The sequence below is a fragment of the Danio rerio genome, chromosome 21, assembly GCF_049306965.1.
Source record: "Danio rerio strain Tuebingen ecotype United States chromosome 21, GRCz12tu, whole genome shotgun sequence".
NCBI lineage: Eukaryota > Metazoa > Chordata > Actinopteri > Cypriniformes > Danionidae > Danio > Danio rerio.
In genome coordinates this window covers 7,056,324-7,075,312 of record NC_133196.1, presented here as the reverse complement: position 1 = coordinate 7,075,312, position 18,989 = coordinate 7,056,324, and the positions used below count along the sequence as shown (strand labels likewise).

Sequence of the window (18,989 nt, the reverse complement as noted above, 5' to 3'; positions counted from 1 at the left end):
GTTAACATGGTGTCTTACAGGTTGGTCTGAAGTGCTCATTATACAAACCTAATTATTACAGTGAAAGTGAACATGTTCCTGATTATTTTTATTATAGGAATAATTAAGAAAATTATGGACTGGTAATTTTTCTAATAAGTTCATTGACTCAAATCAACATTTGTAGGTCAACTTATAGTAAAATAATAATAATAGAATCTTATAATAATTATTAAAATATCTATTCACATTAAAACATGGTTTTATTTTTATTTATTTATAATTTATTTTATTTATTTGTGATTTAAATAATTGTTTTTTTAATACATTTTCAACTTAAGTACAACTGTCAAATTACAATATATATTGTTATGGCTTAATGTATTTGCATTAAAAGTTTGAGCAACTCAACATATTCAACATATTATCAACTTCATCTTCATATCAAAGTCGCTAAATGAGAAAATTTGAGAGATGAACTATGAATTTTGAGCAAGAGACTGGCTTTTGCTGGTCATCCATGGTGTTTTGCTATTTGTTTGTGTTGTTTTGAGAAATGCACCGACTGTTTTGCAAATTTCAATTCAGATCTGAGAAATCACACAGGCATGACTACAAACTACAAAACGTGCATTATTTTTTTTCATGTGATAAATGCAGGGTCTTTTGCATTATATTTTTATTCATAAATTGCTCTGTAAAGTTATTTTTGTTGTTGTAAAATATTTGTAATTTTTTTTTGAAGACAACAGTATAGGCCTATATGGTCAATCATATAGTCAATAAAAAAACTGTAAAATAGCATAAATTCTGTATCAGGAAATGTGAACTCATCGGAAATAAGGAAAATAAATCACAATGCATAAAGTTTTTATAAAGTAGTTCATATTATTAGTACTAAATGAACAATCTTTACAAAAATAGCACTAAAAATCTACTTAAGTATTGTAACAAATTATTTTACTTCGTTACTTCCCATCTCTGGAAATCAGTATATCAGCATAGATGTTTACTGAATTTGCAGTAATTTCTCAGACTTGATAAACTCACCACAAACTGTCACTAAAATCCTTGTGATTGTGAACAAAAAAGAATAAACGATGAAATTAAATTGTTACATTTAAAAGAAAGCAGAAGCAGATCGGCTTGACTGTACAAGGGAAATACCACACAAGCGGTGCTAAATCATTTGCCGTTGGTATGCAGAGGGGTGATCTACTCTCGAGCTGCAGGTATGAGAGACTGCTGGGTTGGTACTGGGCCGCCTGTGAGTGCTCCGAGGCAGGAAAGTAGCCTACAGCATCACCCGCAGCTCGTTGATAAAAGTAGGAACGGTATTGTATGGACACATGAGAGTCTACAAAAATCTACAGTAACATGTTGTTAGATTGGGTCGTCTGTCATATACAGCATTTTTATTAAAGAAGATATATTATTTAAGTTTATCACCTAAAACTATAGAAACTGTATTATGCTTGGAAAAAAAAAGCGCACACTATCGGGATCAGACCTGTATCGGTCGATACTCAGAATTTTGTTATTGAGGTCAGATCAGTTCCAAAAAATGGTATCGGTGCATCCCTAATTAACACAGAGATTATCAAGCTCCTGTACTCATTTCTGTTCTTCCTCAGGTTTCATGGCTCTACAGAACAAGGACTACCTGTCTGTTTTTCATCTTACGGACACTGCAGACATCTTTTACCAAACATTGAAATTGCAAACAGATCAAACCACGACCGATGCTCAGGATCCAGAACAAGCCGTCAGAGTGGAACCAACAGTAGGAGACAATGAAAACTTGCAGTTACAAACCAATGACAACATTTCTGAGAACGACTCTGAGACCGAGGGACAGCAAGTGCCTCTCAGTCCTTTGAAAGTTATCGACAATGTTGATAACGATCCCTTAAACAATTTAGATGCAAATGAAAACGTCAGCAACGAACCACCTAACAATTCAACTGGGATTAATCCAAGTGGCTCCACCAAACCTCTTAAACAAAGCAAATATCTTGATCTTCAACGTATTTGGGACGTATGGTTCGACTATCTTTTTAAAAACTCCGCCGACAAGAAGTGGCTTCCTCAATTTCGAAGGATCTACACTGCAGATATAAAGTGCTTAAGAACTAATAAGCAAGATAAGCTTGAGGAAGATCGGTTGACGAGATTGAGGAAAGACCTGCAAGAGGTCATGAGGAATAGAGACTTGCTTGTGCATGGCGTCACGTATCTGCCTCACTTAAATGTGGAGCAAATTCCCGATCCTGTAGATCCTGAAGATTGGCCTGACGATGTGAGCCAGCGAATGGCGGCATCTTGGGAAGGCAATTGGAAAAGCTGGTGGGAAGACAAGCTGGGCTTAAACCGGGACAAAAAAATAGCAAATCTCCGTCAAAAGCGTCGGAGGGAAAAGCAAGCCAGAAGTCGCTCTCGCACATCGCTTTCTGGAAGCTTCGCCTCGTCTGTTAGCAACCCGGACAGTCTCTCTGGTTGGTCATCGGCCACGAGTCAGTATTTGGGCTCGGATGAGGAAACTTTGGAAAATTCTCAAGCCACGGACATCGAGGAGTGGAAGTCCAGACCTGAGAACCGCAACAAGAGCCCCATCTTATTGAGGCGCTTTCTAAATGAACAGTCGGTTGAGAAAGAAGCGGTTATTTCTCCTTTGAGAAGACTTGAGCAAGAACTAATGAGATCTTCAAAATCTCAGCCCTCCCTTCAGGTAATTATTCACTGTCATTAGCCTTATGATAGTTTCTTTAGCTGAAGCTTTTATTACGAGGTTGACCCGAGTTGCAAAAATAGTTACTTTTTGTTTTTTTTATTAAGGATTTTGAAATATTACTAACAAGCAAGCCAATCAAACAAACAAACCCCAAGCGCTGCCAGTTAAATAAAGTGTACAAATCTATCTGTTAACAAAATAAGTCAAAACAAAAGAAGCCAGAACTGAATGAATGGTATTTTATTTTTATTTTTATCAATTATGTCATAAAGGGAACACATGGAAACACTGAAAAAATTTAGCTATAAACTCTACTGACTGACCCCACATGAGAAATCAAACTCCTTTTCACAAATTGAGCTTAAAAAACATTTGTAATTTTTGGTTTTCATGTTTTCATAAAATTTTTTATTTTTATTTGACTCACTCTGAGGTACTGGATGCGACCTTGAAGTAAGGACTGATAGGAGGGAAGTTGTTGTGTTAATGTAATTTAACATCGTTTGTCAAACGAAAAAACTGCATCTTCCGGACAGCATAAACGTGTGTTTGGTAAAGCTGTGGTCACACTGGGATTTTCCTCCCATAGACTTCCATTCATAGAATGCGTCAGACTGGAAACGCAGGGTCATGCGTTAAGTTTCGCAGGTGTCTGCGGTGCAAAGTTCAAGCTTGGTGAACTCTGACCTGTGAAATCGCATCACTTGACTGCGTGAGACTAATCGAAGATCAAAACATGACCTCTCCTGACAGAAATTTCAAACTTGGAGCAATCGCTCGCTTTTTTTAATGCCTAATAATCTTGCTTATTCCCGCCCCTTTTCGCAGCGCCGTACGCACACACAAACTCTAGTGTGACCGCAGCTTAATGATGATGTGACCAGGCTCGAGAAGTTAACTGTGTGTGTGCGCGTGTGCACTTAGAGATGTGTGTATCTGTGGTACTTTACTGACTTGGTTGGTGTAAAGAAAAGTATCAAACAGTCGTGTGTGTATGTCCTGTCACAAAATGCAGCTAAAAGTCCTTCACGATATTGATAGTTTGATTCAGGTCTTTACATGTTTGTACTGCCCTTCAATAATGCAACTGAAATAGGAATACTCCACGTCTAATTCCATTTGTGCTTACAACGATTATTTTTAGCATATCTAAATGCTGTTCCATTGCAGGGTAATGTGTGTGTGGCTGAAGTTGTAGCCTCTGTTGGACATGGCAGCCGCTGAACTCTGGTGGAAAAAAATACTCACCGAGGAACTCTGAGGCCACACTGGGTTGGGTTGCCAGGTGTGCTCAAAGCACCTAACTTGCCATTTAAATCCAACCTTGCCTCTGATCTTCAGTGCTAATTTTATCCCCACTCTTTATCATAACATCACAACTCACGAGACAACTTTCTTACCTCCTCTCGAAATCTCGTCACAATTTAATCTCACAAGATCTCTTCACATACCTGATATCGCAGCAAGATAAAATATCGCAATGTCATATTTTTTAATATTGTGCAGCTCTAATTTTTGCTCTACAAGCACTTTCAAATATTCATCTTACCATCCCCAAACTGAATGAATGAATGGTAAAAATGTCAAGTAGATTTAAAGGTCCCACTTTATTTTAAGTGTCCCTAACTACTATGTACTTACATCAAAAAATAAATACAATGTACTTACTGTGTTTATAATGTATTTGAGAACACTTGTGGTGCTTTTGAGTTGGGATAGAGGTTGGGTTATGGACAGGTCTGGTGGCATGGGTAGATTTAAGGGTAGGTTAAGGTGTAAGGGATGGTCAACAGTGTACTTACAAATGTAATCACAAAAGTTAATTACAGATGTAATTACTAACATGTATTTAATCAAGCTTAAGTACACAGTAAATAAATGTATTTACACAATAAGTACATTGTAACAAACTATTAACTACTGTGTAAGTACATATTAGTTAAGGCCACTTAATATAAAGTGGGACCTAATAATGATTTAATGCCGTCAAATGTTTTTGCTGTGAAAATGACTTAAAATATTTTAATGCTTTGTGCTTGTGCTTCATTAATTGGGTTGATGTCTTGTTTTCGCTAATTCATGAAAATGACATAATATAAAGACATGTTTCTGCTTAATGCATCTTTAAACTAAGATAAAAATAAAGACAATGTGTACTTTTAATAGTTGATCATGCTCATAAAAAAAGTGTGAAGATCCACAAAGAGCGGCAAATGCTAATTATTGTAATATTTTGCCAGAAGATCCATTATTATAGACTGTAATTAAATGTTTTCATGTATCACACAAATAATATATTAATCTCCAATGTACCCCTACTTTCAGGTTAAACAACCAACCTCCGGCACCCCTAAAGCTACAGTAGAGAAGGATTCGGTAGATCATCCCGGACTGGTCAGCCCATTGCGGAAGTTATCCATCCCATTAAAACGCTGCAAGGAGTTTTACCTTAGTTCTCTTCCCACTTCCCAAGCATCTACTCAAGACTCTACAGCGGATGGTGGATTTTCTGTCCCTCAGGCTCGCCTTTTGTCACCGGCTGCACCTTCCCAGCGAGCTTCCCAAATCAGAAGCTCCTCACAGGCCTCCCAGCCAAAGAAAAAGTCTAGGATGGGCTTCTAAAACTCTGGCTCCAAACAAGGAATGCAGCAAAGGCAAGTGACCTACTTTTTGTGCGGTGTCGAATGTCTGGATACTGTATAGAGGCGGGATGTGTTTGAGTGAACAATCTGAGCCAATGTTTATGTAGCGAGTATGTGTTTGTCTGTGCATTGCAGGAATTGCTTGAATGTTTTTGTGCGTAATAACACAATGATTACTTGTTTAAACCAATTAGAAGATACTGGTGGTCTTTTGATTGCATTTAATGAAGGGTGTCCACTAGGGCTGTACAATATACCTTTTCAGCATCTATACCATAATATGATCAACGCAATAATCATATCAAGAGTATACACAATTATGAGTCTGGATTATCATTTATTTATATTTAATTGTTGATTATTATTTATTATTACATTGATTATAATTGATCATTTTGCAAGTGTTTTTTGAGGCCTGTGACTGTATCAGGATTTTAGAAGCATTGAGGCCTATGAAATTGTGCCATTTGGAACTTAAATTAATAACGATAAATTAATAACGAAAAATTAATAACGATAAATTTTATTGAACTGTTTATAAAACGAATGCCATGTGGTGTTATTTCACATTTATTTATTCAATTACTGTATACCTGAATACAGTTTGACTCCGCGGAAAACAATAAAACGATTTTTATTTAATTGATATCTCTTTCTTTATTGAACATATCGGTTCTTGTAGATTGTTTATTATATTTTAAACAATCTTGTACAGTATCATCCCAATCAATCTGAGATTATATTATTCATCCCATTTAGTGAAGTTGTGTTCATCTTGCAATATACAGTTGAAGTCACAATTATTAGACCCTTGAATTATTAGACCGCTTGTTTATTTTTTCCCCAATTTCTGTTTAACAGAGAGCAGATTTTTTCAACACATTTCTAAACATAATAGTTTTAATAACTCATTTCTAATAATGGATTTATTTTACCTTTACAATCATGACTGTAAAAAATATTTTACTAGATATTATTCAAGACACTTCTAGACAGCTTAAAGTGACATTTAAAGGCTTAACTAGGTTAATTAGGTTAACTAGGCAGGTTAGGGTAATTAGACAAGTTGTTGTATAATGATGGTTTGTTCTGTAGACTATCGGAAAAAAATATATAGCTTAAAGGGGCTAATAATTTTGTCCCTAAAATGTCGTTTAAAAAATTAAAAGCTGCTTTTATTCTAGCCGAAATAAATCAAATAAAACTTTCTCCAGAAGAAAAAATATTATCAGACATACTGTGAAAATTTCCTTGCTCTGTTAAACATCATTTGAGAAATATTCAAAAAAGAAGAAAAAAATCGAAGGGGGTTAATAATTCTGACTTCAATTGATTATTACAGAATTAAAAAAATATCGCAATGTTAGACTTTTACACTATTGTGCAGCCCTAGTGTCCGCAGAGTCTTCAAAAGCTAAAATATAGGCCTTAGAAGTCTTAAAATCACTTGTCTTGTAGGTCTTAAATGATTGTAAACAGATCTTAATTTCCCTTTGTATATTTAAGCTACCCAATCAGGCCAATATGCATCCAATCAACAATACATCTCAACAGAACTTTAGATAAAACTCTATTTACCATAATTCATAGTTGAATTAATCAGCTGGTAACCGAATATTAACGATTAATTGGTCAGAAATTAATTAACAAATGAATTGACGTGTCTATTCTGTGACTAAAATGTTTAATATAAGTCTGAACAGGTTGACCCAGGCATGCGCAAGGCAGGCAGTTTTGTACAATTACGTAATCTATCGGCTTTATTTTGATATCGAATGATAAGATTAAAAATAGCATTTATCGGCCGATATTGATATGGCTATCGATATTTCGTGCATCTGTAGCTTTTTTCTGTCAAATAAACTAGCAGGCTACCTCAAATAAATCGCTCCACAGAAAATATGCATTTAATTATTATTCCTATATCACAAACCTCTGTCAATATTTTTAATAGAAGTCATTATTTTAAGGATTATATCATGCGTTTGCCTTAGAGCTTCTGTGCTTTCATTTTCTCCGTGTCACTCTTGGTTCATGTGGGCACTGCACATGCATTTGATAGGAGACAAACAACAAGGCGCATATGTTTTTAAAAAATATATATATAAATAGGCTGCTATTGCATGCAATACAATAGTTTAGTTTTTTTGCATATAGTATTGCATTAATTTTCATATATGTTTTATAGTTTACATAGCTATAAAACAAAAGCCTCAGTTTGGTGTGGAGTTATCATTGTGCAAAAATCAAATGATGCAGATGCAGGAGAGAGGCCATCAGCGCTGGTTTGGCATCAGCTCATCGGTGTCAAAATGTGACCAGCAATATCCTCCTTTTTGCTCCTTTCATTAAGATTATTAGGAAAAATATGTAGTTGCATGTGCTACCACCTGGCGAGTTAACAAGTACATGTTGCACATTTATGCAGCAAAACTGAAAAATTATATTAAAATTTTTTTTTTTCACCGTTTAACTGATACCATCGGTTAAAAAAAGCATCCTTTCGGTTAATCGGTTAATGTGAGCATCCCTATTACAATAATATTTGTTTAAAAGTTCTCTGTGTATTTTTAGTCTATACATGCTGAGGGCACTGATCTGACTGTTGTGCTACATCTAGTTAATTATAGTTTTTAGAGAAGTTTAACGATATTTTATGTCAAGAAATGTGTATACATACAACTAGAGTTTGCTTGTTGTGACAATTTCTGTAAAATGTGTGGCTAAGAAATAACTAATTATGATATAACATTTATATATATATATATATATATATATATGTATGTATATATATATATATATATATATATATATATATATATATATATATATATATATATATATATATGTATATATATATATATAAAAAGAAGTCTTTATATAATAAATAATATGAATACAATTTTATTCATGATAGTCTTAAAAAGGTCTTAAATTACTCATTGCACCAATTAGGGGATACTGGTGGTCTTTTGGTTGCATATATTGCAGGACCTTAAAGTTTTCAATTAAATTTTTTTTAATTTAGGCCTTAGAAAGTTTTAAATTCACTTAAATTTAAAATAACTGTTAACAGTTCTTAATTTTCCTATGTCCATGTAAAGTTACCCAATTCGCGTCCCAATAATTAACAATCCATAAAAACTCTATTTAACAATATATTATAGTCCATGTACAGTAAGAACACTAACCTGGACAGATTGTTGTGCGTACATTTAGTTTATTATAGTTTTTAAAGATTTTTTAAGATATGTTGAAAATTGTGCATGAATACAACTAAGTTTACTTGTTTTGACAGTTTAAAAAAAATGTGGCTAATTATGATATAACATAAAAAAAGTTCTATACAAGTATGAAATTTCATTCATCACTGCCTTAAAAGGTCTTAAAAGTCTTAAATTTGGCTTTGTGAAACCTGCAGAAACCCTGTAATGGCTGTAAAGGGAAATCCGAGGCTTTATGGCATCAGTGTTCTTTGTTTTGTGTTTGTTGTGTTTGCCTAAATCTTAAAATGCCTGTTGTGTTTTCCAAGGTTCTCCTTTAGTTTCATCATACTATGTAGAGCATTGTGTAATGGATCCTGTGGTATTTCTTTGGCATGCTGCCCAGCTGTTTCTTCGAGGGAACAGAAATCTTGCTTCTAGCGCATGAAACTGACTAGAGGCTGTTTTTAACCAAGCACTGTTTATTGGTTTCCCAGAAGAACAACTTCTTCTTTTTGTGAAACTATCACACTCGCGTCACACGCGGAAGAATTGCATCAATCTCGGACTGGTTGTTTGTGCGTGTTTAAATCAGCTGATAGCATCATGACGTTGTAGTGTACTGTTGGTGGGTGGGAATCTTTAGGGACTTCACGATCTGATCCAATTCTGGGAGTCACCATTTGATTCCAAAACGATTCTTGATCTGCGTTTTCTCCTACTTCTTACTATGTAAACAGATCCTTTCAATTTGACATTTTTACTAGAATTGGGAGTTTCGATCCTTTTGTTTGTGATCTTAATCTATGGATGACAGCATTTCCCTTTTTAAAATGATTTACTTTATTTAAAAAATTTTATATTCAGCATGAACGAGCTCTGAAAAAAAACATTGAAATCATTCTAAAAAAGATATATTTTTTTGTTTGTTTATAAGATTTTAACAAATAAATGACTTCAAAACAAAAATACAAAATGACATTTGGAATTAACATTGGGATTGCTTTTAGTTCGGAGGCACAGACAACTAGTCAGAGACCCTAGTTTTTCATGATTCTGCTGAATCCAACGCAAAATCAAAAGTCGCAAGATTTTGTGATGCTGCAAATTTCTGAAAATAATCGAATAAAAGATCAAATTTCAAACAATATAATCAAATAATACTTATTTCAGTTTGCAATTAATTGTTTTACATGACTTTTAGACGTTGCGCACATGATGTATTTAAGTGTCTCTCTAAATAATAATAATATTACATGGGGGGCGGGGGAGTGTTTAGCTTTTGCAGTAAGCAGACGCAGATAGAGCGCGAGTGATTTACGTGTGAAGTCACAGCAAAGATGAGATATAGACATCTTGTGGCACAAATTAAGGGTTTTGTGCGTTTGACGCGCTTTAAAATCAAGCATGTCTCCAACATGTATTAGATTTGCTAAGATGAATGTCTCCAATTGACCTACCAAGCGGCTTTAATGCGTCCTTAAGTAAAGTGAAATGGCGATAATATCCAGCAAGATAAAGTCATCTATACATTTTTAAAGTATTTTAAAGCATTATCGATTATCTATAAAGTATAATTATGGAAACTGCGTTCATCTTAACTGAAAGCTACGTCGTGTTTGCTAGTCTCACGCATCGCGCACCTGTCAGTCAGCATGTCACCTTAAAGTGTTAAACAAACGACACACAGCACTACTATGATTACAGAAAAGTTTGCTCAGTTAAAACTCACCTTTTAACACGTTTTGTTGAGATTATATCCCGCTATTAAAAACAACAACCACTGAATGTTTTTATTGAGGAGTAATGTTGTCGTGGCGGTGTGAATTTTGGTGAGGCGCCCCACCATGGAAGAATAAATGTAGCGGAAACCTTGCTTTGTCCAGATAGAGCAAATCCTTCAACGTTTATTATTTTTCTGTTTCTGGTTTGCAATTGGCGGCGTGGTGGCTCATTGGTGAGCACGGTTGCCTCACAGGTTGCTGGTTCGAGTCTCGACTGGGTCAATTGGCATTTCTGTGTGGAGTTTGCGTGTTCTTGTTGTTGACGTTGGTTTCCTCCAGGTGCTCAGGTTTCCCTCACAGTCCGAACGCAAGTGCTATAAGTGAATTGGATGAACTAAATTGGTTATAGTGTATGTGTGTGTGAATGTGTATGGGTGTTTCCCATTACTGAGTTGCAGCTGAAAAGGTATCTGCTGCGTAAAACAAATGCCAGAATAGTTGGCGGTTCATTCAGCTGTGGTGATCCCCTGATAATTAAGGGGCTAAGCTAAAGGAAAATAAATGAATGGTTCACATTTGAGTCACAATCTAATTTGAATACAGAATCGATTGTAAGCTTTTTGGAATCGATTCGGAATAATTTGAGAAAGAATTGTGATGCGTTGATGAATAGATGTTCTTTCTCCCACCACTAAACCTTGGTATGATAAAGCTCCGGGTTTGTCTTCTGTGGTGTAAAATCCAGTGCCATTGAGGTGATTTACTGCATGTACAGTGTGTTTCAGCATACAGTACAGAGACACTTAAAGGGATAGTTCACCCATAAATCACTTTCATATTCAGAACAAGCAAAACAAGAGACATTGAGTGAATTTCAAAATAGCTTTTTTTTTTAATTGTAAATGTTTTTTTTATATTACCATGACAAAAATAACAATAAATAAGTTAATATCTACAAGATGCTATACAGAACGTATATGCGGTTTTTTTTTTTACATTATACAAATGTACATTTTTTTTATATCAACATTTTTTACATTTTGTAAGGTTTTTTAGGCTTTTTTTGTGTGTTCCACATTTTCAACATACAGTAATTGTCTTCATACATCGGCTAAAGTGAAACATACTAAATTGGCAAGTAGGTTAACAACATCACACTCAAACATACACACGAGAATTAAACAATCCGCCTTATTTTTTGAACACCATGCACACCACAGTAAATCTCTGACTAGGAGCTCAGAGAGGCGGCAGTTCAGCTTTCCCACAGTCACGCGCTTACAATCATTTTACAAAACTGTGCAAAGCACCAAAGTACAAGTCCTAAGTTGTTCTATAACAGTCTAGTGTACCTTGGATATGTCATATTGAGCCGCCTGGAATGTTGACAAATCCAAACATGCACCATCTATTATATACTCTACGGCTACATTTTTTTTTTTTTTTGTGTTGATTTTGATCAACTTTTTAGCTGCCTGTGCTGAATTATTTCACTTTAGCTTAACACGAGAAATCAAGAAGAGATGTTTACAGTATAAGGAGCGGCTTTCTGGGAAGCCAAAGAAGAGTTTTAAAGATACAATTGTGATATTTTGGACTGGTTGGTTTCAGGCACAATGGCACCTCGCTGTACAACGTTAGGTTTCCAGCTAGGGAGGTCTGTGACATCATCGCAAAAGATGACAAGGAGGCCATTCAGATCATTGGCAGCCACTTCTCCACTGGTGTTTGTGCTCCTCTCTGTTTTGGTTTGGAGCATTATTAGAGTCTGCGGGCACGGGATAGGAAGTTGGAGGGGAAGTAGGGACCCTCGGCATCGCTGCCCAATGAGCTGCTCAGACTCTCTTCACCAGAGCTCAAGTCTTCACTTGAATCCTCACTGTGGAAAGAGGAAAAGCCCAGTCAACTTCAATATTCATATAGCACATTTAACCAAGTCAAATTGCTCAAAGTGCTTCACATAACCTGTTGAAATGTACACCTTGCAAAACCCAAGTCAACTTTATTAAATAAAATGAGTGTAGTTAACTCAATTTACTGAAAGCTGATTCTACTCATTTGAAAAGAGTTTTGAACTTAGTGTTGAAGGTAATGAGTTAAATACCTCATTACGTCAACTTGAATGGAGTAAGCTCACAGTACTCGTATAGATCAGGTTTTTAACTCAATTGGTTTGCTGTAATCGGTTTCCTCAAACAGTTTGAGTTGCTTTAACTTTTTGGGTTTTACAGTACTCAGTTGGTTTAAGTTCTCTTCATTTATCGGGTTTTACTGTGCTCAAATTGCTTCATTTGCTTAAATGGATTATGTTCACAGAACTCATAAGGATTCGTTTTTGAACTTTAATGGTTTTGAGTTACATAAACTTTTTGGGTTTTATTCAAATGACATTATAGTCTGTGTTGGGGTAACGCATTACAAATACGGGGAGTTACGTAATACTATTACTTTTCTAAGTAACAAGTAAAGTAATGCATTCAAATAAACAAGTAATAATATTTGAGTTACTTTTGTAAAATGTAACTAAAGTTACTTTTTGGTTAAATATTTTTTTTTTGTCAATTGCTAAATTTAAGTTGAGATCAGAGAATGTGTTCGTTATTTTGAACACATGGAGGAAAACAAATTTTGCTTTAAAATGGTTTGTATTTCACTAATACCACAAAAAGTACAAAAGGAGTAAACACACTGCTTTAAACTGTCATTAATCTGTATATAGAGCTCAGGACGTTCTTAGAAGAAAGGGATCAAGCCTCAAACAACGCAAAAGTAACGTAACGCATTGCTTACCATAAAAAGGTACGCAAAAAGGTAATTTTAGGAGAGTAACTCAATACTGTAATGCCTTCCTTTCAAAAGTAACTTTCCCCAACACTAGTCAGATGAAATCATGATTTCTACATGAAGTGGTTTCAGAGTTTGTTTTGGGAATGCCTTCTATTTCCATTGTTTGTTTGGAGGCAGCATTAATGTTTCTTTAATCTTATTTAATTAATTTAAAACTTTTAATTGACTTGAGTTTAGATTTTTATTTTTAGTTCAAGCTTGAGTAAACCAAAATATTTTAATGAATAATTTTGACACTTTTTGTTGATGTTTTTATGAATTCTTAAAATAATATTCTGGGTTCTAGTGTTATTTTAATATTATATATTGATTTTATGCTAGATTATATTTGTTTTAGTAATTTTAGTTCTTAAAATGACATTCTGAAAAGCTGAATTACGTGTTTCATTTTATATTTCTATTTGAAAAAAATTATTTACCAAATTTTAATTATATCATATTAAATTTAAATTTTTATTTAATATTTAAATTGAAAGATCTTATGATTTTTTTATATATATATACTTTTAATTGTATTATTCTGAAGCTCAATATGATGTTAAATTAATATTTATTATTTATTTCTTGTATAATTATTATGTAATATAATTATTATATAATACATCTATATTATATTTTCTTTACATTCAAAGTCAAATAGCTTGTAAAAAATGGCAGCATCTAAACTTTTCTGATCTACTTTAGTGTTTTTTAAAGTTTTACAAAGACTGCTGTTCAATAGTTTTAGAAAAATTTGATGAAAGATGTTGATCCACCTCAAGTATTGACTACTGCATATATTGCAATATATCTAAATTCTCAAAAACAAAAAGTCTTGTACATTGTCTAGTCAGCCCCACCTCTCACACCCATTTCTTACTCACAGGTGATGCACAACCTGTGACGTGTTGGTAAACACACACACATCAAGCTTTACTCACATTCCTCAGCTGCGCCTACGTTGGCGTGTGCACATATCTAACTTATTAGCCTTCCCAAAGCAGTGTGTCCTGTCTGGATTTTCAGCCTGTAATCAGCTGTGTTGCTGAGCCTCAGGAATGACTTATTGCTCCTTGTGAGTAAATATGGTTGGGTTGGTTACTCGTGTCGTGACTAACTATTTGTGGCTATCAAGTAACACAGTTGAACACCTGATAGTGGGATATAGGGCGCGGCGTACAGGACGAACTTCAGCCTGTGCTGACGAGGCTGTGACGTAAATGGTGTGTGTCAGTAAAACGCAGAGGGTTCAATTATGTCATGGAACTGAAACCAGATGTTTTAAAGGAAAAATGGATACATTTTATAGCAATTATTCCCAAGTTTGTTAGTTTGCGCTTATTCTCTAATGTATAGATCGAGTTTTGACATTTTTTTATTTTTTAATCTTTGATTTTCTTTGAGTTTACAAAATACTATTAGTTGCAATGTTATTTTAATGCCTTCATTATATTATATTGTGATTTATTTATTTTTTATATTTTGAATTTTAACCAAATTTTTGTCATGTTGTGTGTGTTATTAAAGGGATGGTTCAAAACTGAAAAATATGTTTAAACATTAATGCTAATTTCTGGGATGGAAGTCAATGAATCCAAAAACAAGCATTTTTCACAATATTTTTTGTTTCTGAAAAACGAAACTTAGATTTCAGACGAGATTAAATGTGATTTTTTTTTCATTTTTTAGGTGAACTATCCCTTTAAGAGGTTTTTAATATTTTAATTTATACACATTTTTAAATTTTCAGATTGCCATTAAAGTAGCCGTCTCGTTTTTTTTTTTTTTTTTAATCTGAAAAACCTAAAATGTTTACCTGAAATTGTTTTTTTTTTATATATAGTTTTAGTGACACTAACAAAGCTGCAAGTTTCTACTGCCGCAGAAAATCATTTCGACTTGGACATGAACATCCATTGCGAACATGCACGCTTGTAGCTTTCACAAACTGAATAACGTGTCGAAATAATTTTCTGTGGTTTTCAAGCTTGACTAAAGCCATCTGTATGCGGTTAACCCAGATTATTTCTACCCTTTCCTCTTCTATAGACTGTATGAGTGCACTAACGCCTGCATCTTTCCACAGGTGATCCGTTTACCTCTCGCTCTCGTCCCACACGCCCTCAGGAATGGTGGGCAGCTCAGGTATGCTGCAGTAGCTGCTGTGCAGATTCTGTGCTGTTCTTCGAGAGACGATCCACACCAGTTTCTTGTGGTCCGGTTTGGCACATTCTGGAGAGGAGTAATCTCTAATACACTGCCCTACCAGGCCTCGCCAGCGTCCCAGGTCAGCCTTTGAGATCTGCAAACAGACACCGCTGCATTAGACACCAACTTACATAAGTACAGGGCACAGCGCCAGCATCATTTTGGATGGGACTGACGAGTGTAAACCAATAGTGTGCTGGCGTCTGGACACTTCAAGTGCTTTAGATTCTTCTTACGCCATTGATGTAAGTGCTGTTCAAACCAAATATATATATATATTTTTGATCAATTGATTGTTTTGAAAGTGGTTTGATTAAAATAGTTGTTCTACTTGGAGCCAAACTTATTTTTCAGTTTTTGGGAAGGTGCAATTGTGAAACTCGTGGGAGTTAAAAGAATGACCTACTTATGAGTTTTTACCTTCAAGTGTGTCTGTATGCGGTGTGCGATTTCTAGCAGGTCCGCAGACTGTAAGGCCTCGATCTCAAGCATCAACAGCGACAAGGCGAGCACCGATGGCTAAAAAAGAAAAACAACCACAATTTAAACTTGTCATGTATCTTGACCTATCCAGTCTATTTGTTTAAGCTCTGCTTACTTTTGCTTTGGAGAAAACAATTCTGCATAGGCAGGCTTTCAGCTGGGCTTCCAGTTTGTCAAGATTCAGGACGTCTTTTCTGCAGGGGTGAAAAGATTTGAGATTGTATTTAGTTTGAGAGAGATTGTCAGCTGAACTGTTTGTCATTTAGCAAGCTGTCGTGTCTAGTCAGAAGATAATCTCCTAGTTCATGACGCCGGCCTTAACTGTGACCCATATACTGTGAAACGCTCAAAGTGCACTTGGCAGATTCGGTTTATCAACCTTCACAAGACAAAGTTTCCTATGCTGAACTGTTAGTTTATCTGGTATTTACAGTTAGTTTTATAATGATAGCTATTCTTACCTGTTGGACGTGTGTGAAAGTGCAATGGCGTGGTACAAATGCAGGAAGGTTAAGGCTGTGACGGCTTTGAACTGGAAGTTGAGTTTTTCTGAAATGATCTTCTCCATTCGGCTGAGGTCTGAGACGGTGAACTTGCACTGGCTGATGCGAATGAGCTCATGGCTGGACGAAACATTGCACTCGCCTTCAGTCACTCGCACGGCGATATGGAGGCAGCCAATGCTGATGCAGGCCAGATATTTGGGCTGAACCTGTATTTGAAAAACACAGAACAATTAGTTTTAACAGCCGAAATGTCATTTCACTCATTTCAATTTGTACACACCACAGAGTTTAACAAAAAAACTGAAAATTGCATGCATTTTGGCTGTCTATGTACACTAACTTTTGAGGGAAACCATTAAATGGGTTACAAAAATTGTGACATCATGCATGTGCATTTAATTGACAATCAAAACAACACTGGTGACTACAGGACTGTATGTGCTCAGGTGCGTAGTGTTTCTTTTCAAGGTAACATTGCTATCTACTGGCCTGGCATGGACAATACAGCAATTGAGCTTGTTTTGTTTATCTATGTATGTGAATCTTAAAGGAATAGTTCACCCAAAAATGAAGTCTGTCATCATTTACTTAAGCTTCACTTGTTTAAAACCTATTTGACTTTTTCGTCTGTTAAACAGAATTTAAGTTATTTTTTTAAGAAAGCTGGAAAACACTCGAGGGAGAGTAAATAGTGAGTACATTTTCATTTTTGGGTGAACTATCCCTTAATGCAATTCAAACTCAGATGGTTTGATTTAAAATTAACTGTTTACCTTCATCATAGCTAGAAACCTGTCCAGCAGGTTGACGGCTAGTACAAAGGTCTGAGTGCTGTAACCGAAGAAATTGGTCAAGCTCCAGAGATCCTCAACTCGAGCATCTCTGCATTTTGCTGAAACTCCGTTACTGTTCTGTGTGGATGAAGAGAAATAACATTTCATGTTTAAACTTTTATTTTTTCAGTTGCATGTTTCGTCAATTGTACATTTGTATATAAATGTAAAGCTAATATAAAGTTGTTTTTTTACATTGTTTGAAGCAGTTTTAACATGTATTTATTTACATTAAGTTTTAATAAAGTTTATACGTGTATTTTAATCTACAGAAGTTAGTGAGACTTGTTTACCTCTTGGGTGGACTCGATCAACCGGAGACCCGTTTCTTTCGGTAGATATTGAACCTCCAGATCCAAATTGCTCTTTAGCTCCTTCATCAGTTTGAAGGCCTCCATTTTTACTGTTTGTTTGTGTTTCAAGTCTTCAAAACACCTTAAAAAGGCATAAAAAAACAAAGTGAGTACATTCAGCTCACCCTGGGCGGTGGGTCAAGGTTTTGCCCAGCCCCCTCCGCTCAGCTGAGCCTCGGTGTCGGGTTGCTCTGGTTAACGCCTTCTTACAGCGGATCCAAACAAATAAATCCGTCAAATTCCGACTGAGATGACCAAATACATGTAGACTTTTTGACTTAAAACGCTTTTACTGAAAAAAAAGGTCAAAACGGGATCGAAAGTGAATGTCATCCAGCGGAGCTCAGTTGATCCTTCAGCTGGAAAATATCTCAACCAGAGGGGGAGGGGTTTAAATCTTTACACTGCTGTACAGTTTATGTTTGTAACCTCGTATAACATACGATTAATCTGTTGATTACACTGTAATATATTAGTAAAATGTTACAGGTTATGATTTATCTATATATTTTGAAATGTATTCAGAGATTGACTTCAAATTAGACCAATATTGGCTTAGGAAGTAAACATCAAATACAAGGAAAACATAAGACGGAATTCGGTCAGTACAGTACAATAAATCTATGATCTTCATTTAATTAATAACACACACGAATGTGATCGATAAAATAGCATTGACCGTGCATGTTAATAACGTTACCGTTTACTCAATCGAAATCTAACGTTAATCCACAGCCAAACAAAATCCAACCCGTTTTCAGAATTAAGGAAAAACAAGCTGAACATATTAACAGACAATTCATCTAGATGTACGTTTAAAAATGTAAACAAACATGTAAGCAGAGATTATAAATGAAAAGTAAAAGTACATTACCAGAAATGTTAAAAGGACATATTGTGTTTGTGTATCCGAGTCTTTCGTCTGTGTTTTCTCTGCTTCTCCTTCCTTTTGTTGATGTTGAATGTAGCTCCGCCCCCTTGGCCTGTCACGTATGAAACGTAAGTCTCTGTGTTTATCAACATTTATGCATTTTAGGACGTATATTAGTATCGTTTCTGTATTTAAACGCGTGTATTTGTGTTATTTCATCATCTTAGATTAAATGATTTAGGTATTTCGCGTCTTGCTGCATTCAGACATTGTTTTAAAGCGCTGTGGGTCTTAAGATATTGACAGCCCAACTGACCAATAGAATCGCTCGAAGATGTAGCGTTCAAATAGTCCGCCCAAAATTCTTCATGCTTATTGGCTCCTGCGTTCCATGTAGACGACGGCTATTGGTTAGCGAATCGACTGGTTTTCTTGTGGTACGATTGGTTGTTGCTGGGTTTTGTTTTGACAGGGTTGCCAGGGGGTAGAAGAAAATGTACAAATGCATTCCTCTCAGATGTTCATTTTGCGATAACATTACATTTCCCCCCTCCCTCCAAGTAATATTATTTATTTTAAGTGTTCAATAAACGAGTGAACAAGCTGAACATTAATTATTATACTTTCTTT

The 18,989-nt window shown here is 35.3% G+C and overlaps 2 protein-coding genes across 3 annotated transcripts in view; one reads left to right on the top strand and one right to left on the bottom strand.

Annotated features, from left to right (window-relative positions):
• Positions 1-17,400, top strand: part of taf1c (TATA-box binding protein associated factor, RNA polymerase I subunit C) — a 37,252-nt gene extending 19,852 nt beyond the window's left edge. Inside the window, exons 14-16 of one of the 2 annotated variants that reach the window (XR_012397104.1) lie at positions 1,574-2,707; positions 5,036-5,364; positions 15,192-17,400. Coding sequence is in view for 1 of the 2 variants with exons in the window: in XM_002665873.8 (XP_002665919.3) it covers positions 1,614-2,707; positions 5,036-5,332 (1,391 nt within the window). In the remaining variant the exon portion in view is untranslated. The remainder of the gene's footprint in view (positions 1-1,573; positions 2,708-5,035; positions 5,365-15,191) is intronic. The other variant, XM_002665873.8, reaches the window with a different exon arrangement.
• Positions 11,185-18,390, bottom strand: ccng2 (cyclin G2). Its single transcript, NM_213172.1, is given in 8 exon segments — positions 11,185-12,158; positions 15,205-15,407; positions 15,734-15,832; positions 15,912-15,990; positions 16,258-16,508; positions 17,076-17,213; positions 17,429-17,570; positions 18,363-18,390. Coding segments are annotated over 7 exon segments (993 nt in total). The 5' UTR covers positions 17,534-17,570; positions 18,363-18,390; the 3' UTR covers positions 11,185-12,040.
• Between the last annotated feature and the right edge of the window lie 599 nt (positions 18,391-18,989).